Below are 21,623 nucleotides of genomic sequence, written 5' to 3'. Positions count from 1 at the left end.
CACATCAGCAAACCAAACATCATAGTACAATACAGATTTTGTGCTGTTTAATCTACAAATATAACTAAACTTAACTATACTAAATCTTCCAACTCCAGATACATATTTCATAAGTGCCACTAATTACTAAAAACCAACTTTGTCAATGCTGCTTAACTTTTTTTTTAAAAAAAAATTTGCGCAATGCGCTTACATTAAAAAAGAAAGAAAAATCCCCACCAGACCCGGATGTGATTCGAACCCAATGCTGCTTAAATGACATAAAACGAATATCAAGAAAATAAATTTATTTTTTAAAAGGAAAATAAACAAGTAAGCAAAAGATTTTTTGTGTTTCACAACAAATTTATATGAATTTCATTCTATCCACAATATCAGCTCTAACGCTACCTCTAAAAAGTAACACAATTTGCTCAACTCTATCAACATGTTATGCTCCTAATCTAACCTATGAGATCAGATGTTTATATTCTTACCATGATGCCATATCTTTCCTCCTCTCATAAACTCACAGAAGGCGCATACATGTCGTACGCACCAAGGATTCTGAGACCATGTCATTATTTCCATTTTCGGTGTCGTTGATCCAACACAGAAATGCAAACAAGCCGGTAATCTCTTTCTATGCCCCTCTCTCCCATCTTGAATAAATTAATATACACTGTATTCACTAAGAGCCTGGCAATGGTACAGTTAACATGTCTTCACTTTCTATATCTCTCCATTGTTGAGTCACTGTTTTTAGGTTGGTGTAAAATTGAATTCCGGCTTTTCCTGCAGTAATTCGAATTCATTCTCAATTTTCAATTTTCAATTTTCAATCAAAAGGCAAATAGCAAATTTTAGAGGATATAATATATAATTACCATCAAAGTTGACATCTCCAGCAAAAGATGGCTTCGAGCTAATAAAAGAAGAGAATGGCAATGGGACTGAGATGGGAACATTAATACCAACCTGCAGCAGATCGAGTTTTCCAACAACAATCAGAGGAATTACAGTACAGAAACAAACTTACAGGAGGTTTCAACAGGCAAATGCTAAAAATTTCCACCGTGTACTGGCACGTGTACTTCAATTTTGACGCATTTGGCTGCACTTCAATTTTTCGTAAAATCTGAACCTTGACAGAAAATTTAGCCCTTGACAAACGATTTTGTTAAGGTTTCATTCATTACATACACCAGCACACGATCAAGCTATTTTCTCCAATTCTGTAACCGTGCATGTAATATATTGCAAATGGAACTGTCTACCAAGGGCCAAATTTTACGAAACATTACAGTACAAAGGCTAAATGTAGCTGCACTGCATGCTACTTAGAGTTATGTTACCTGCCCAACTTCAACCTCTGTCTGAAATTTCCTTGCAGCTGCACCAGATGTAGTAAATATAGAAGCTCCATTACTGTATCTGCGAGATCGTTATAAAAAACATGAGATACTACTTCATGACATTTCCCTTTTAAGGAGGTAAAAAGAAATAAAAAATGGGCATACTTATTTCCATTAACAATGTTTATGGCCTCTTCAATGGTATCTGCTTGCATACAAAGAAGAACCGGGCCAAAAATTTCCTCCTGCACAAGACAAAATGGAGTGCTATGAAGTTTATGATATGGAAAAGTTTACAAAACCAACCAAGATCATTTCTAAGCAGTTAACAAAAACTACCTTGTAGCACTCCATGTTCACAGTGACATCACATAAAATGGTGGGACCAACAAAGTTTCCATTCTCGTACCCTGGTACCTGGTAACACCACAAAATAAATGGCATTGATCCTCCAAAAGTCTAGCAAAAAAATAATTATGAGCAAGCATTCTTACTACTCAAAACTATGCAGCAACAGCAAAACCTGGCCAGGAATATATATATATATTGTGGATCTGATTAATCTGTTTGTGGTCGATCAAGCATCCTTTGGCAGCCTTCCTCTCAATTTTAGATCTACTGCCTATACTAACAATCAAACTTTGGACCTAGCTTAAACAACTAGTAACCCTTTCTACTCAAGCCAACCTCAATAAAGTTATAGTGTGGCAAAAAGGAGTAAAAGAACACCTGTAGACCATTTGGTCTTTTTTTCTCTGAACGTTGTTTGTTGAAATAGAGTGCAATATATTCAATCTAGGATGCAAGATCCATCCATTCTCACAACAGAGTTTAAAAACGTTCCGGTCCAGCTTATAACAAGAGCAGCATATATTGTGAGATAACCATCCCTGTAGAGAATTGCGACCAAAACTGATGAGATACTTCATACTTTTGGCTTCATTATATTGCTCATTTAGCATCACAATCTCCAGGCCCACACAATAACTTGTCTGTAATACAAGGACCCATCCAAAAACAATTTTCTAATAGGCAAATTCTTTTGTTAGCAGGCTAACCTCTTCCTGGGTTTCCATCCTTCTCTTCAACAAAATCAGCCATTCTTTATTATGAAGTCATGCTGCATCAAAAAATGAGCCTTCGATCTTCCACATCATTAACCACTAGGATCATGAATCTTATTCTCCTAAAGTCTAAACGCTGACACAGCCATCATTCTTACGATTTAAATTAACTCTGATCAGCATAATTCCATCGCCATTTACAAACTTCAAACCGCTTGACCAATCAGAGATAGAAACTCTACTTTTTCGGTCTACTGATTTTCATTCTATATGATTACCAATTAGAGAAGCAATTTAGTCCGCATCGAGGTTAACCAAATGACCAATCAGAGATAGAAACTCTATTTTCTCCGTCTACGGATTTTCATTTTGTATGATTACCAATTAGAGAAGCAATTTAGCCCGTGTCAGACTAAACCACTTCCCACTTCAGACAAATGATATTACCAACTCTTACCTGAAATTTAAAAACTTGTAGTGGATTGATTCACTGCCCTAAAATAACAGATGCTAGCAACTAGTGGTTGAGAACCAAAATACATCATGTAGTGGGGAGGGATGGTTGTGGGAGTTCATTCAAAAAGTACGTGAAGGAACTTATAGCAGTAAATGACAAAAACGATTATTACACAAATTAAAACCAGATACCAGAATGTTTCTTCCATCGAGAACTAGTCTTGCACCACTTTCAACGCTCGATTGTATTAGCATGCATATCTGTTCTTTTGCCTGTTTGAGAAAGACTATTTAAAGCTTATAAAAGCATAATAAGGACATGCATGTATGGAGAATGCAAAGTGTTTAACAGCTGCCATGAATCTTTTTAACACCAGTTGCAATTGGTTTCTCTCTAATAAACAAAAGAATATTGTGGTTTCTCATGATTAAAATTGTTTAATGTCAATTGCTCAAGTTTCAAACCTTTTATTAGAATTAAAATTCACAATACAGTGATAGCATAAACTTTGATATAAATAGGCACACCTGCTTACTAATGACTGGACCAAGCTCTGCATCAGGTTCTGTTCCAGCAGTTACTTTAAGTGCTTTTGCAGACTCTACTAGTTTCTCTTCCCTGGAAAAGCATGTCGGAAACCCATTCTTTAGAAGCTGAACTACAACTTAATCTTTCACAAACAGTATTACTATACATTCTAAGATGTGGCAGGAAAGAAAAGAAAGGAGCGTATTCTCTTATTCATATTTCCACTCTAAGCCCCTCTCCATAGGAATGGTTCTCTTTGGCTTGTTCTTTAAGAGTCTAAACATTTTCATTTCAATTCATGCGTCTAAAACACATAGAAACAAAAAAAAAATTAAGGAAAATTCAATGTAACACAACACGAATATTATATTAAAGGTGTCTCAATAATTCAAACCCAGAACTAAAAAATATTCTATGGCACACATTGCCTATTGATACGATGAGCAGCCTTCAAAATTTTAAGGCTGCTCTTCTTAAAAGTTAAAACACCAGGCGTGACAAATTGAAATGCCAGCAAGCAACTTACACAACATAATTCTCCACAAAGCATTTATCAAAAGGGTGAAAGCATCTAGGCCAACTACTATTGTAAGAATTGTGGCTGATTAAATTAGAGACAATTAATAAAGGTGAAAACAAACCGTATTGAAATTGCCACATGAAGGCTCGTAAATTCAAGCCTATAATTACAGTACAAAATAACAAAGGAAATTAATCACATATAAGATACCATGAACTTGCGCCTCCAACAAAGACAACTGTGCTTAGAGCCGTGCACTTTTGTCCTGCACCACCAAAGCCAGAAGCAACTAAAGCGTTTAAAGTAGCTTCCATGCTTGCATCAGGCATGACAACTGCATGATTTTTTGCTCCAATGTTGGACTGCGAGAAACCAGTCAGCTAGTGAAATTTATCCACCATTTCACTTTTAGAAACTATCCATCTAATAAAATAGAAGTGGAAATATATCAATATTACATCAATATAAGCTACCTGAATGCGTTTTCCTTTAGCAGATGCCTTAGCAGAGACATAAGCACCAGCCTAAAAGAAAAACAAGGACAAGTGTTGTTGATTGCTAAATTCAACACCAAATCAGAAAACCAAAGCCTGATAAGAATAACAGGACTCAAGGAAATGACAGAAAATGTAAACATGTTGAATAGAAGCACCCTTCTGATATATGCATAAAAAAAAAAGGGCGGCCCGGTCGCATTACGCGTCCCCGCTGAGCGAGGGTCCGGGGAGGGGTCCCACCACAAGGGTGTATTGGGGGCAAGCCTTCCCTTGCCAATTTAATTGGCAAGAGGCCGCTCCTAAGACTCGAACCCGTGACCTCTGGTCACACGGCAACAACGTTTTACCGTTGCGCCAAGGCTCGCCCTCTCCTTCTGATATATGCATAAATGATATAAATAAAATATATAAATATATATATATATATTTCGTACAAAAAAATATAATGCAGATGAAAATATGTAGGCTTACGAGGCGACTAGTGCTGCCAATCTCACTTTAAGCATAAAAAAAATGTGAAGAAAAAAAGAAGCAAATAATGCCTTGTCTTTGATCAACATAGCATCTGTGTGTGCAGCCCGGGGACTCAAAAACATGCAAATAGTAGTTTTTTATTCCCATAGGTAGAACTCCAACGAATATAAATATAATTAGTCACTGCTCCAAAGTCTTGCAGCAAACTTTGTATGGAATTACTAAATGTTACAATTTGTATATGCACCAGATAGGCATTTATTTGGTAACTTGTGAAAGTTCCACAACAAGAAATGACTTACTGAATTTGGACCAACAAATGAAATAGCTTTAATATCATCATCATCACATATGGCATTAAGAACGTCCTGCACCGCCAGGATACTAAAAATGAGATGTGACAAATGAAAAATATAAAAAATATAAAAAAATTCAGAAGCAAATAGACAAATATGTCCCCAAAAAGGCAAACACCAAAAAGAAAACAAAAAGGTTTCAGCCGTAACAAATTCTGAGCAAATTTTATTGTTGGTGCCAGAATTCTAAAAAAAAATTAAATGCTCTTGTGCAAGTTCAAATGATAATTTGGAAGTAATAATGATATGAGTTGTACATAATCTTTGTAGCATTCTCACATTATAAGAAAGGAAACCAGTTAATTCTTCAAGTGAAACCCACTATCGGTGAAAACTTAAAGTGGAAGCAAACTTCATAATTCCAAAATTGAAAACTCACATTGGTGCCATGAACAATATTCAAGACACCATTAGGCAAACCAGCCTCCATAGCTAACTCGGCTAGCATCAAAGAAGCTCCTGCAGTAACATCAGACAATATATGTGATGTCTTATATGTGTGATATAAAACCAAGTAGCAAGATAATAGAAAAGACAGACGTAAAATTTCACATGATTGATTCCAAGCTTGGCTTGACAACTGAAATATCATATATTTAATTATTTTTGTTCTTTCTATTACCCTTGGGGATAAAATTCTTAGGAGGGAGAATATGTAAATAGATTAAAAGAATTTGCTAAACCAAAAGAGAGAGAAAGAGAAAACAAAAGCTGGAGAGAGCTCAACCTAGCAACAGGTAACATTATCTGTATACCTAAAATTTGCATAAAAATCTGCTTACACATTAAGCAGGAAAATTGGACAAAAGATATAAATGTAGTACTTTTTTCAGTTCAAATAGATATTACTATCAATTGCTTTTGATGGTGCAATTGAATTGATTTGAAAATGCATCTCTCTAACTCATTTAATATTTGATTTGAGTATATAGATAAAATGCTACTCAAGTGTGAATGCATGAAATAAGAACCAGTCTTCTTTGAACGAGTGGGAATATTGGAGAGATCAAATTTTGGAAACTCGAATTTGAAAGAGAATAATAAATCGTAACTATTCGAAGAAAATTCAAAAAAATGACGCTTCCATGAAAGATTTCAAATGTCTTTATACAGCTCCATATTATGGAAACTGCTGTTTGAGATGGAGATGATGAAACTTGAGGAACTAATACAAGATGGGAGCATCCCACAATCCACAGAAAAAGGTAAAAGAAGTATAGGAGTAAAAGGAAATAGTCCATTGGCTGCTACAAGGTAAGACGTCAAGCTTGACATGGTAAGCTAATAAAGATGTGATATAATTAACATATGACGCATAACTAAATTTCTCAAATGCTTCAACAACATATGAACTGTAAAAGCTGGATACCAAAGGCCAAAGGGTACATTTGCAATTCAACAAACTCTTATTCATATTTATTTCAACCGCCTAGTTCATTGTCATGAATTGGATAAAATACTGATAAAAAGATGTATAGCAACACTGCATATACTTTATAATTAGAAATATGGCAAGCATCACCTGGATCCTTCTCTGATGGCTTTAGGATAAAAGTATTACCACATGTGACAGCAATAGGAAACATCTGCTTACAACCAAATATGGAAAAAAGAAAATATATGATTAAATCACATGATCCTCTTACAATTACCTTTATGAGATTGGTAACTCCCTAAATTTAACCATAATAAATAAATAAATAAAAGCAGAGAACCTAAGAAGCACAACAGATCACTAGATTCAAATCATGTTATCTGCTCCATATAGTTTAGTTCTCCTTATTATTAATTATTGAAAATGACAGTCATATGCATTGCATTCTCAAAAGATTAATAATTTGGGTCACATTGATGGACAAGTAATAACATAAAGATCGCAAATAAACTTACCCATAGTGGGATCGTAGCTGGAAACTCAAATGGGCAAATTCCTGCACAAACGCCAAGTGGCTCTCTAATGCTATAGGTATCAATCCCGTTAGACACATTGGAAACAAATTCTCCAATTTGCAGAGTTGCCAATCCACAAGCATGTTCCACCACCTCTACGAAGGAACACCAAAGACTTTCTAGAACACAAGCATCACAATTGAAATTGTCCATGCAAATAAAGGACACTAACCTAATCCTCGTGATACATCAGTATATGCATCTTTTAAAGCCTTTCCATGTTCTGCAGTGATGGTTGCAGCCAGTTTATCCTGGGGAAATCACAAATTTAACTAATATGAACCAAATATAAGATAAAGTAGTCAATATCCAGAACTTTACAATGTCCCTCCGTATCAGCTCTTGGAACTTGAACATGATACGTTGACGGGTGGAAATTGGTGCGTTTCTCCATGATGGGAATGCCCGTTTTGCTGCAAATACTGCAGCTCTGAATTCCTCATTTGTAGTAAAAGGAACTTGAGAAACAACTTCTTGTGTTGCCTATCAAATATCAATGAATAACGGGTGGGTGAAACTAAATAATCATAAAATTTGTAACGTGAAAGAAATAAAGATGAACCTGAGAGGGAATTATCCAAACTTACAGGATTTATAACATCCATTGATGCAAAAGATTGTGAATCAACAAATTTACCTCCAATGAGATTAGGAACCCTCTGGCGCACATTAGTCAATAAGTTAAATTGCAGCATAAGCACAAGGATTCCTAACAAGGAACACATAGAGAAAGAGAAAGAAAGACTAGCTGACACTCTATAAGTATTTTTTTCCCTCTCTCATCTTAGCATTTGCAACAAATTTTTCTGATCAAAGGCATATAAAAATTACATTAGAACATACCATCGGGTAGTGCTGCCTCCAAGATGACTCATTAACCAAGAGATAATTGTTCCTTGCAGCAGTTTTTTCAGGTCTCAGTGACCTGAAATGTCTCACTGCAGTAAATTAAAAATAAAAATAATAATAATAATAAGTATTAACATTTACCAGGAGAAAGAATGTTTAAAATCTTCGACGAACCTAACAATAACAATTCATTGCCACACAATTCAAGAATATGAAAACATATCTTCATGTAGTATTTTAGTTATCTACTCCCAGGGCACTTGACATAAAAAAATTCATCAATTTGTCACCTCATTAGATCAGGATATGCATACAAGTAACGTAGAATCAGAACATAAACCTTGGAGTTAGCTGCGAAAATTCGTATAGGTGAGTTATCAGTAATTATGGCATCACATGGAACTTAGTGAGCTCAATAACAATGAGTAATTACACACTTCAAGGAGAATCCACAATACATTGGGTAATACAAAAGCATTTTTCAGTCTTGCCAAGATTTTGCCAAAGAAAGCACTCTAAAAGCTCTGTATGCAGATTTCATCTTCAAATTACATGGCTGTACAGAGAAGGGAGGTCTTTCAAACAACAGGAAAGAAGTTTAGACATAAAAATTGCACCAGATGCATTGTTGAGATCTAAGAGAGAGGGAAAAAATCTCAAGGAAGGATAACAAAGGATAAGCAATCCCTTCCCATTAGAGAGCCTAAGAACTTATTCAGGATTCATCATCAAAGTTCACCATTTTTGGCCCACTTCTCTTTCTTTTGCTCCTACTAGCAGTAGCTGCTCACTTTTAGACCTCATGAAAAACATCTGAAACACAATTTTTCAACCACAAACAATTACAACACAACATTCTTACTGTCATGGAACCGTTTTAGCTAAAAGCTCAAGATGATAGTTAAAGGTCCACTTCATATTAATATGGAACCGTTTTAGCTAAAAGCTCAAGCTGATAGTTAAAGATCCACTTCATATTAATAGCTGACACTTACAAATGAAGGTGTTCGTAAGTACTTGATGTCATCAATAACATTAAAGATCTGTAAATGTTCATGTGGTCTGAAATTATTGTATTCATATAACAGAAATTTTACAGTGACAAACTGGAGATATTCTAGGTTATGTTGGTCCAATGCTACAAAACTTAGACCATTTGGAAGTAGATTAGCAACAAGGTTAAAAACAAAAGAGGGAATGAAGAAAAAATGCTTGATAATCAAAATATTGGAGAAATGGCTCCACCTGTCAAGTTTCCTTGTCGCAGTTTTGCTTTAACATTGTACACATGCTTTGGAGTGGATAACAGATCAGGGTTGCTTTGTCTCAATCTCTTCAAAATTTGGCGAGGTTTTAATCCAGCTTCTGTCATCTCTTTGATTAACTGAATTTCTGTTTCTGAGAACCGGCGAGCAGTAGGATGCTCTGAAATGTCCTTTAGTGGCTCATGGTTGTGAGTTCCATTTTTTACGGTAAGAACCCACAGCCCATCATCTTTCTTACCCACAACTTCAAAAGGACAATTTGTAAGCCGAGAACCTGTTTTCCTTTTGCGGCAATGATCAGCAGGTGATTCTTCAGCAGCCTTCCGCCTATTACGATATACACCTCCCCTGTCACAGCCAAGAATTACTACTCTGTCTCTCTTAGACTGCTTAATAGTCACCACGTATCCCTGGGATACAGCAAAGTCCCCAACATGTTGTATAAGTTCTTCGCGGTCCACAAAAGTTCCATTTTGAGGTGGAAGCATTTGTGGGGGTTCACTAAACTCTCCACTACTTTCGATGTCCATCATTAACACATGAAGTAAACCTGCATTAAGAATCTATATCTGCTTCATTAATTATCTTAAGCATTTGCAATACCCTATTTGATAAGACATAGTTCATATAATGAAAGTCTCATCACCGTTTCTCTTATTTTATTTTGGTTTTTCTTATATCCCTTAACTTCTCCAAGGCTATTAGTTAGATAGTTCATAAGCAATTGATATATTCTGTAATAATGCTTTCGGATAAGCTTTTCAATGCATTTTCATATTCTCTTTTCTTATTTTTTAGTGCCAAAGGGAGATATAAATGCGAACATGAACTCAACCCCATGTAAAATTAAATCTAGGAGCATCGAACTCATAACCACCATCCATAATTGCCTGAGATTTATATAAATTGAGCAAATCTCAATTGTAAAATTACCTATCCTAATGAGTATTTCCATATTCTGCAATTCAAACAAATTTTTCAAAAGAATCATAAACTAATTACAATTTCTTTGTACCACTAATATCATCTTTGTTTACAAAAGCAGGTTGGGATCAACTAAACCTATGGACTTGAACTTTTTAACTAGCTTCAAAAAATTCATATAACTTCTTTTTGTTTCACAAAATCCTAAATTAGTAATTTAGTTGTACTTAAAATCCTTAAAACACAAATCAGGTCATTTTTTCGCCAGAATGGTAAAATAGAGGCTTTTTATTTCGACCCATAAATTTTCACCTTTATCTTTCAAAGTTTTCTCTCACTATGACTTAACAACTCTTAACTAAAATATAAATTTTAGACAAAACTAGAAACTTCAGCGTAACGATTGCGGCTACACAGATTTGAGTACAACTCAATTAAAGTTTAAGGGTTTGTAACCCAAATTACAATTTTATGATAAAATTTGAAACTAATCAGAAAGTTCAAGAACAACCGATGCATTTAACCAATATGGGTTGTACTTAATGAGAAGATTATGTAGATTCCTTCTAATAAAATAGCTATTTTCAGTTTTCAGATGGACTAGCAGTGGCGGAGCTAGAACATGACACTCAGGGGATCAACAGATGGAACAATATTAAGTTAATCCACCTGTAAACCCACCAGCTACGTCCAAATTGGTGTGGAAATTAAATTTCGCAATCACTGACTGAAATTTCCATGCTGATCTTAATTACCCACAAAACTTCTGTCCGCAAATTAAATTTCTTAAAAAAAATCTACTTGGCCGTAGTCAACGGACCCCCTAAATCCGCCTCAGTGGACTAGCATGGAATTATATATAAATCAAGCATAAGACTAACCATAACATACCTGGGAGGAGCCTTTATGTTCTCATCAAACAATTCACTTTCTTTAGACAAAGATTACTAGTCTCCTAGCCCTCCCTGTAAGATAGTGAACAAATTTGTTCGTTATTTTCAACAAAAATAGAGGACACATTTGCCAAAGATCAATAGCTAGACAAAATGGGAAGCAACAAAATCAGAAATGTCCATTGCACTTTTTACTCCACATCTTTCAAAGTTAATTTTTCTACATTTCCTGCATTTTTTCAATATTCAAACAACAGTGCATGCTGGTCAACAATTTTTCATTCAGTTCACACTTTTAAAAGATTAAGCACTACATTGAATAGGCAAAAATTTGAAGACCTAACAGCTTTAGACAAAATTTTGAAAAAGAATTTTGAGTTTGACTCATTACAGATATGCTCTCTGTAAACTTCTGTGCAAAAATCATTAACCAACAAAGTATTTACCGAATTGACATTCAAATTTCTTCTCCTTTCAGAACACACATAGAGACATAGAGTTCAGAAGGAAAGGAAGCTTACCTGAGACAGCGACAGGTCGGAGAAACGACGACAGTCATATGACCGGCATCGACAGGTACAGGGGTTTTGGTTGTCTATGGCACTGTGATCTGTATCACTTCGAAAAGGTTACCAACTTCCGGCCCGGAGAAATGAAATGTGGTCGGCTGGTTTAGAACGACGATTCCGTGTTTGGCTTATGAACTTTTCCAAATCTAATGAAAGACCAAAATTACCATATTCAGCAAACAGGTGAATGTATGTTTTTTTCTATTTCGTTATTTATTTTATATCCGACTATTGGTTAATTACAAACAACTACCTTATCGTTTAATTCGAGTATAATTTTTTTTTCAAACACAATTCTATAGTTATGCCGTTAACAAAATTAAGACAAATTGATGGAATCTATAACTATGTGATGTGGTATAGGGATATTACAGAAAACAATTTTTTTTGACTTTTTTTTTATTTTTTTATTTACTTTTCTTTCTCTTTCTCCTTCTTCTGCCATAGATAAATTACATCTGTAGCCACTGAGCTTTATCTATTTTAACATTTAACCATTGAAATTCAATTTTCAACGGTATAACTACTGAATTTTACATTTTTTAACACCAGTAGATATTTAACTTTAACTAACTCATCAAAATGATCATTAATGATCTCAAAATGAAAATATTGAAGAATTAAAGTTGTTCGGAATGACATTTACCATGAACTCACATTTTTTATTTTCTAAAATCATATTTTTCTGGAGCTTTCTCTCTCTAAAAACCAACTCTATCTCTTCTAACCAAACAACGCCTAAATGACCTCTAAATGAAAATTATCAAGAATTAAAATTCCTTAGAATATCATTAACTATTCGAATTTTTTATTTTAAGACCGTCAACAGACATTTTGGGGGCATTGAGTGACGATCATCGTTAAAAAGTGTAAAGTTCAGTAGTCATACCGTTAAGAATTGAAGTTCAATGGCCATAGGTGTAATTTACCCCTTCTTCCATTCTCATCTTCCTCCTTTCTCTTCTTTTTTTTTCTCTTCTTTATTATTTTTAAATTCTCGAAATTTTCAGACATGAAGAACGTTTGAATTTTCCAGACGTAAACTTATTTTTCTTTGTATAGAAACTTACTTCTTACTAAGTTGTGCAATTACATTATAGATCAAGTTTAATAATGACATCCATTAGAAAATCGATCGTAGCTGAACTGAACAAAGATCTGAAATTAAATGGGAACAACGATGAAATATGGAGTATAAAAATAAAAATATATATTGGAAGAACAAGAGGTTCTTGAAGTTCTGAAAATAGCCCTAGCCTGAAAATAAATTCATTCACGTTTTGTTTTTTTATTTCAATAAAATCATTATAACAAATTCAGATAACGAATTACTGAAATAGTGATGCGATAACCATATTAGAAAGAACTATGTCTGTATAACGTAAAAGCCATGTGGCAATCACGTATATGTAAGGTGACAGCAAAAAAATAGAAAAGGTTAACTGTCATGTGACAATATAAATCAATTGAATTAAATAATACTCCGTTTTTTTATATATCGTTTAAGATCTTCCATCAAAACTAATACAATATTAATGAGACTATTAAAATAACTAATTTACTTTTTTTTAGTAGGAAAAGAAAAGAGAAACAAACAAACTAACTAACCCTAACAAGATCATCCGAAAGTAAAGATAAGAGAAAACCCGAAGGAGACGAAAAAGTAGAGACTCCCAACATCCTCACATAGCCCTCAGCAGCGAGGCGGTCTGCAACCCTGTTCTACTCCCTGAAGACATACCCAGAGTTGATGGTGTCGAAGGAAGAACATAAACTTCTAATGTCTTTCACTAAATTATGGCTACCCAACCTTAAGGTCTTGTTGTCAGAGATAATTTTAACTAATTTACTTTTAATATATATATTTTTTTTAAATTTCTATTTTTTAATTAAAATTATTTACATTAATATATATACCTCTCTTACTATAAATAAATACAAATTAGAAAAAAACATATTAAAATGTATTGGTAATACAAAACAAAACATACAAATAAACAAATGAAAAAGTTTAACAAATATGATTTTTTTTTCTTATTTTCCTATATTCAACAGTAATAAAAAAAATTTAAAAAATAGAATGTTAATTGACGCTTGGGACCCATTTAGGTTAGAAGATTTGTAAGTTGCAAATCCCCGTTCAAATGTGAAGTATAAAATAAATTATGTGGTTTGGAAAATTTTTAAACATAAATTATATAGTTTAAAAGTTGGTAAACATATATTTTGAGGTTCATTCTGTTAGCAAACATAGTCCAAATTGACTAATCGTGTTAAAAAAATCAAAGGAAAAAGAGTTAATTTTGTATTTGATTTTTATTTTTTTGAGATTTGTTTGTGATAATTAGATAATAAGAAAGTTAATTTATAAAAATAAATAAATATAAAGACAAAATTAAATTTTTTCCCTTTGGCTTTTAACTTTTTTTAACACTGTTAGTCAATTTGGATTATGTTTGCTAACAGAATGAACATCAAAATACCTGTTTGTCAACTTTTGAACCACATAGTCTATATTTGAAACTGACCCAAACCACCTGGTTTATTTTTATATTTTTCTATATTTTTAATAGTTCAGTCTTTTCATTGCAATAATAAAATAAAGGGATAATGTGCAAAAAAAAAAAAAAAAAAAAAAATACTAATAATATTTACTGCCAAAAGCAATTTTATACCTAACATTTAAACCGTGCAATTTTACCTTTAACGTTGATCCAATAACAACTTTATATCCTAACGCTGGCAAATTAGCTCAATTTCAGACATTATTATAAAACATTGATATTTTGTTCCTTATTCCGTACCAATTGCATATCAAATGGTTCTAAAAAAATATTTCATATTTTTTATAATTTAATAATAGAATAGAAGATTAATATTTTTAAATTTGATGAAATATTTGACTTTTTTTGTCCAACTCGTACAAAAGTGAATTTTAAAATTTTTCTTTTTAAAAAATTTCACATCTATGTTTGTAATCTGTTATTAATAAGTGATAAAATAACGTATAAGTGAAGTATAGATAACAAAATTTTATGGCAGTTTGATAAATTATTTTTCAAACCAATCCAACTTGTCAATGTTTAGAGTAAAATTGTTCTTAACTGCCAACGTTAGGAATAAAATTGCTCATAACTATAAATATTAGAAATATTTTTGCAACTTATCCTTGAATAAAATAAATGATAGAATCAATATGCTGCTGGCAAAAGGGGAACAAAAGCAAAAGCTGATAATTGAACATAGAGAGGTTGAAGTGGTACCAACATTCAACCAATCAGACATTTCACTTTTTTCTGCTGCAAGTGCCCACAATCTCAGCCATACCAAGTGCTGAGATTGTGGGCACAACATATTCATCAGGCCTTACATTGGGAATCCAAGCTTCCATAAAAGCACCTATAGATTACTGAGAACACCCCCAAACACTTTCTGTCAATGAATCCTGGATCCGTCACTTCTATACAGCCAATGTTCTGTTTTTGTGCACTAACCGTTTTTGTCATATTTTTTTGAGCCTTAGTTGCCTCCCATCTTGCCTCTGCTTTAACTCTAGTTTCAATACTAGAAATGATCCATTCTAGACCATGGACATGAAATTATGAACTAATACCATAAAAAGCTAGTTAATGAATTTGTATCTTTTAAGTTCCTAACAATAACATAAAAGCAGGTTTTCATTTTTGTGCCAAAAAAGTCACAACTATTCTTTTTCAGTCAAGTCATACCGAGAAATCGCACTTCTTACTAACATCACATCAAATTCAACAACGACCATATCAAGTCCTCATTGCTACCTGTCATTGTCGGTCCTATTCACTCCAATGCGACAATAATCATTCAGGACGTATCGACATCCTTGCTTGTGTCGTTTGTATCGACTCTATGAATGCCATGTCAAGACTTGGCCGAAAAAAGGACGTAGTTAAGACTCAAGTGACACAAAACATAAATTCATCACTTTTCTAAAACAAATTGAATAATAGTTAATCGGGGTGTTCGAGATAAGGTAATCGCACAAATAATCATAGTAAAACAACGTCCAATCTAAATAGAATAAACAAGGAGAAAACAAACATGAAAAGGAAAGTGGAATACAATGATCAACTGTTCACTTTATGCTCAGTATTATTTTACCAAAGCTTCAATCATATAGCAAACACATAATCACTATCAGCGGCGGAACTAGTCTCTAAAAGCTAAGGTGGGGTGGGAAAGAAAATGCACAAAAAAAATTATTGGCCTTTTGTCAGCAGCGGCCACAGGGGGGCCGGAATAACCCCCAGTGGCTGGGGTGTTAGCCACATCTCCGACTCTAGGAATAATGCAATAAAATTAGAGATTATGTGAGAAAAGACATTTCAATTTTGCTATTGAAAAAAATTCTCTTTCATATCTTCAAGGGGTAGAGTAAATCTCCTGGAAAGTGATATCCAACTTTCACTTGTATCATTTACATAACAGTAAAACAATATACATTTAGGAGGACAGAAAGGTTAATTTACTCTAATCAGCTAAACTAAATGCAAATTGAGACAGAATTTACATAGAATATATCATGAAAATGTAATTGAGAGCTTACATCAGTGAAGAATCCTCAACTAATACATTCAAGGTCGTCATCATCATCTTCATCTTCACCGGTGGTATCAGCATCAAGATTCAAATTGAGATCAAAGTCTTCAAATCCATCATATTCATTAGTCCTCATGAACAGCTTCAACAAATGTTCACAAAATCTCAAGTTTTCCACTAACTCATCCCTTTCAGATTCATATCTCATAATCATTTCTTGCCATGACTGAATCACTTCTTTATCATATGCTTGTTGCTGCTCTGCCATTCTACGAAACTGATTAGCTTGAATCTCTATGGAGCTTTTTTCATTTTGAAGCCTCGAAATCATTGCCATTGCCTCATTAGCTGCTGATGAAGAAGCCATTCTCTCCTTCTCAAGTTCTAAATTAGCCATTTCTGCTTTATACCTCTCAATTTTAACCAATCTCCGCAATGCCATCACATCAAATTCCTCATCTTCAACACACAAATTGCTTCCCGCATCGTCATCATCGTTTGGATCCTCAGCCTCTCTGGCTACCAACATTTTACCCTCAATTCCTGATTTTGAATTCTCCAGGAATTTCAATGAATTAAACCAACAAGGTATGAATTTTGAATCAAAAACTTCATTAAATGTCAATTTGGAACATAAACCATTATTTTCATCACCTGATTTCCCTCTAATCTCATAGAAAAACTGAATGAAACCCTTCCCTTGCCAAGTAATTTGCAAATACTTGAACCCCAAACAAAACATCAACAATAGGCCCAAAATGTTGAAAGCAGGTGAAAAACAACCAAGTAATAAAAACCCGCTTTTCAATTCGCTACTTTTCGTTAAAAGCTTTAAACACGAGACAAATTCCATCAGAAATAATCCAAAAAGACCTGGAAAAATCTCTTGTACAATTCGAGAGGAAAGCAAACAACAACCAACAAACAGAAATTTCCCAGAAATTGCATATATTTTCCAGTTTAGGTATCTAATATCCTCTTGAACAGCAAAAAAACGAGAATCAAATGCAAATGCAAAAGCAAACGGAAGAGGAAATGTTAATGACAGAGAATAAAAATTACCGAAGAAGAGGAAGTAGTTAATGCATTTGTTTGTTTAATGGATATAAATGTATGATTAAGGTTTGTAACCAATCACCTACTATATCAGGAAAAAGCTCAGTGGCCGGAGATGGGGAGAGAGAAGAAAAAGATCGAGAAAATGGACACTCCCTCTTTGTGTGAAGGTGGGAGCGCGAAGAGATATATATCGGAAAGCGAAAGGTAAGGCGATATTTTCGAGGGGCTGAGTCTGAGTCGGTCAGACTTCAGGAAATACGGTATGGGCTCGTATCTATTTATCGGATTATGCATTTGTTCTTTATTTATCACGGATGTTTTTTAAAATTTAATTAAAAAAAAGCAGCTACGAGAACTCATTTAAATATTACTAGTATATTTATATTTTGTTTATATATTACATCACTGAATCTATTTATTTTGTAGTTATTTTCATTTTATCGAGGATTGTGGATTTTGTAAAGTTTTTTTATTATATTTGGTTTTTTTTATCTAATGAAGATATATATATTTTTATATAAATAAAGAAATAATTATAAAGTTTTCGTATTTTTACATAATAAATTAGTTTTTTTTTAATCGAAGGAGGATAAAAACCCAAACAAAACAAAGAAAAGAAACTAATTAACGACCTACAATATTACTATTGGTTTTGATTTAATAAAAAACCATGTTGATATGAGCAGCAACGGTACTCCTTGTATGGAAGTTAGGTCATCGGCCAGATTATGGACAGTGGTATGGCGCCAGTTCGCAGCTTCATATGGTTAACTGGATATAATGGACTGCTGTGTAATGAAAATCGGAAGGCACGTCACCTTACGGATAGTTTGGAATGTATTGAGTGTGGAGAAGCAGAGAGTCAAATACATGTTCTACGCGATTGTCCAAAAACGGCAGAAATATGGCTCAAATTCATTCCAATTACTCATTGCACCCGGTTTTTCATTACGGATTGCAAAATTTGGCGTTGGGAATACTTAACGTATACGTCTGTATATGATGGTATCCCCTGGTCATGTCTGTTCTCAATGTGCTTGTGGTGGATTTGAAAATGGCGCTGTCAATTGGTGTTTGGAGATGCAGAGTGGGTACGAGATAAAGCGGTATTCGTCATGGCTCGAACAAAGGAAGTCATAAATGCACGACTTTTGCTAGTTAATGCTGCATGTGCTAAAAGTATGGATATTTGGATTCGATGGTACCCTCCGAATTCGTCTTAGATTAAGGTAAATACTGATGGTGCTAGTAAAGGGAATCCAGGCCAAGCATCTGCTGGAGGCTTAATCAGGGATGAGCAGAGACGCTGGAGATGTGGATTCATGGTTAATCTCGGCCTTTGTACGACAGTATTAGCTGAGCTATGGAGTTTTTATTTTGGGCTTAAAATGGCTTAGGATAGAGGTTATAGAAGGGTCCAAGTGGAGCTTGATTCACAGACTGTCCTGGCAATGATACATGAGGACACTGGAAGGCACCACCGATTAGCATGGTTGTTAACGAGATGCAGGGAGTACATGAGTCGAGATTGGGAACTGAGTCTGATTCATACGTTTCGTGAAGGTAATCAGCCTGCTGACTGGATGACGAATTTCGCAGGGTCATTTTCTTTGGGTCATCACGAGTGTGATGTGTTGAAACACCTTTCCACATGATTTTGATTTGACAAAATTATTTAAGTTAATCCATGATTAAGGGACAATTAAATTTAAGTGCTTTGATTTAATTGTACTAATATGTTTGTTCAATGTTGAGTATAAATATAAACACAAATAGAAATAAAAAGTAAGACAGGACGAAGTCAGCATAAGATCACAGCACAAGCTGAGTAGAGTGGAACTCAGCATGAAAGAAGATAAGTTATCTTTAGAACAGAAGCTTAACGATCAAGCTCATCAACGAAGCTGAGTGGAACGAAACTCAGTATCAAAAATAGAAAAGTCTTCTTGAGAACTATGTCTGGCAGAACGAAGCTGACCATGGAAGCTGAGTAAAAGAGAACTCAGTATATGGATTGACAACAATCAAAGACAACGACTATCAAGATCAAGCTGAGTAATCTTCAGGACAGCATGAATGATCCGTTTGCTAAAAGACAAGCTCCGACAACTGTCTGCACCAATCCAGAACCTTGGAATTACGCAAAAGCCAATTTCGAGATGCATGGGTCAACTATTCTTCAGCTAAAAGACAAACTGGCACAAGAAGACGAAACCTGCAAGAAGAAAACAAGTCTGACGACTGTGGAAATACAGACGACAGGATTGGCCTGCAAAACCAAAGCTGAGTTAACAAACTTAAGAAAATATTTTAAGTCAGCTTAATGAAATAAAGAAAAAGTTATATTAGTTCCTAACCCCCCTTGGAACTAATCACACGGGACCAACAAGTGGTATCAGAGCCATATAGCTCACTACTCAAAGATTTAACAATCTTGAGCTGATCCCGATAAATGGTTGAGAACAGCACTCGTTTCCTTCCCTGGAACCAAACAACACAGATACTCCCAGAGGGATTATCAATTAGTCGGCCTCCCCTATTCTTTGGATCTAATTATACGTTCTGGAAGAATAAGATGAAGAAATTTATTCAAGCCATAAACATGAGTGCATGGCTTGCAATAGTTCAAGGCCCATATGTGCCTTATAAAACTGTTAACAATGAGAAAGTTGTTAAGAGTGAAACTGAGTGGTCAGAAGATGACCTTAAAAAATTACAAAATAATGCTTCGGCTATCAATATGCTTCATTGTGCGTTAGATGCTGCAGAATACAATAAGATTTCAGGTTGCGAGTCAGCACAGGAGATTTGGAAAAAGCTTGAAGTAACCTATGAAGGAACAAGCAAGGTCAAGGAATCAAAGGTGAACCAGCATATGAGATTATACGAGCTGTTCGAGATGAACGACAATGAGGACATCTCCGAAATGAACGCTAGATTCACCAACATCATAAATGAGCTAAAGAGGCTCGGCAAGAACTTCACTGAAGAAGAGCAGGTGAAGAAAATCCTAAGAAGCTTACCAAAGAGTTGGCAAGCTAAGAAAACTGCCGTGGAGGAGGCTCAAGACTTGACCACATATAAATATGACGAGCTGATCGGATCTCTGCTGACTCATGAGATCTCTATGAAAAATTTTGAAGCAAAAGAAAAGTCAGAAGACAAGAAACAAAAATCACTTGTCATGAAAGCTGACTCAACTAAAGCTGACTCATCTGATGATGAGGAAATGGCCATGTTCACAAGGAAGATGAAGAAGCTGTTCAGAAAGAATGAAAAGAACAGCAAGAGGCCATTCAGAAGAGGTAATAGGTACAAAGCTGAGTCTAGTGACAAATACAAAAAGGACAGCTCCAAGTCTGTCACATGCTTTGAGTGCCATCAAACTGGGCACATTAAGTCAAGCTGCCCTAATCTAAAGAAAGAAAAGAAGGGAAGCAAAAAGGCAATGGTGGCCACATGGAGTGACAACGATGAGTCAACATCATCTGAAGCTGATGCCACCGAGTCAACAAACATATGCTTCATGGCCGATGACGCTGCTGACCACACTCGATCTGAGCATGCTGACCTCTTCTGAAGAATCTGAACAGGAGGAATACTCAAATGAGGTAATTGTTGGTCCCTGGTAATTAGTTCCAAGGGGGGGGGGTTAGGAACTAATATAACTTTTTCGCGTTTTAATTGAGCTGACTGGATGTTATTTTGAGAGTTTATTAACTCAGTCTTTGGTCAGCTTGGTGAGATATATCACAGGACAGCTTTAGTCAGATGTTGACCAAAGTTGTTTCCTTGAGAGTTAGGAATTGACACTCTTGGAGGTCAGCTTCTGACTCAGCACCACTTACTTACTCAGGATCAGCTTAGGCAATTTATATGCTGAGTAAATAAAGCAAACAACACATGCAATTATAAGAGAGAGTTTAGAGATTACTCAGTATCACTTATCCTGGTTCGACCTCTCTGCCTACGTCCAGTCCCCAGAGTCCTCCAGGCTTTTTGAATCCAATACTGAGCTCTTTAAAGGTAGAGCACAAACAATTACAAGGCAGTTGAATATGCAAGAGTACCTTCCTCTATTCGTCTACTCAACTCCTACTAAGTGCTACAACCCAGCACCTAGATTTCTCTACCTCTGAAATGCTTACAACCAAGCACTCAGCTTTTCACTCTCAATATTCCTATTGATCACAGACTTGTTCTTTTTGAACTAAAGAACACTTTAGATGATTACAAATCAATCTAGCATTTACACATAGAATGGAAAAGTCGGTGTAAGATTCTTTTTGTATTTGAGTGCTTTTGAAAC

General features: G+C 34.8%; 2 protein-coding genes across 6 annotated transcripts; both read right to left on the bottom strand.

Annotated features, from left to right (window-relative positions):
• Positions 1-270: 270 nt before the first annotated feature.
• LOC136225906 (methylmalonate-semialdehyde dehydrogenase [acylating], mitochondrial-like) lies at positions 271-11,876 on the bottom strand. 5 transcript variants are annotated; one of them, XM_066014063.1, is made up of 20 exons: positions 11,633-11,875; positions 11,110-11,183; positions 9,275-9,857; positions 8,024-8,118; positions 7,768-7,839; positions 7,502-7,663; positions 7,353-7,431; positions 7,121-7,275; positions 6,753-6,816; positions 5,610-5,689; positions 5,177-5,242; positions 4,377-4,427; positions 4,114-4,265; positions 3,383-3,473; positions 3,047-3,127; positions 1,674-1,751; positions 1,500-1,579; positions 1,335-1,413; positions 867-957; positions 271-774 (listed from the first exon to the last, which is right to left on the bottom strand). In XM_066014063.1, the coding sequence occupies exons 3-20, from the start codon at positions 9,825-9,827 to the stop codon at positions 671-673; spliced, it is 2,133 nt and encodes a 710-aa protein (XP_065870135.1). In that variant the 5' UTR covers positions 9,828-9,857; positions 11,110-11,183; positions 11,633-11,875; the 3' UTR covers positions 271-670. The 5 variants fall into 5 exon arrangements, 4 of the variants coding, with proteins under 4 accessions (XP_065870135.1, XP_065870134.1, XP_065870136.1 ...); XM_066014062.1 differs by having other exon boundaries at positions 9,275-9,844; XM_066014064.1 differs by lacking the exon at positions 3,047-3,127 and having other exon boundaries at positions 9,275-9,844.
• A 4,177-nt stretch (positions 11,877-16,053) lies between these two features.
• LOC136225633 (protein FLOURY 1-like) lies at positions 16,054-17,590 on the bottom strand. The gene has a single exon (XM_066013713.1). It carries the CDS (start codon positions 17,106-17,108, stop codon positions 16,278-16,280), a length of 831 nt encoding a protein of 276 aa, XP_065869785.1. The 5' UTR covers positions 17,109-17,590; the 3' UTR covers positions 16,054-16,277.
• Between the last annotated feature and the right edge of the window lie 4,033 nt (positions 17,591-21,623).

This window comes from Euphorbia lathyris, chromosome 4 (assembly GCF_963576675.1).
Source record: "Euphorbia lathyris chromosome 4, ddEupLath1.1, whole genome shotgun sequence".
NCBI lineage: Eukaryota > Viridiplantae > Streptophyta > Magnoliopsida > Malpighiales > Euphorbiaceae > Euphorbia > Euphorbia lathyris.
This window is presented reverse-complemented; position numbering and strand designations above follow the sequence as displayed.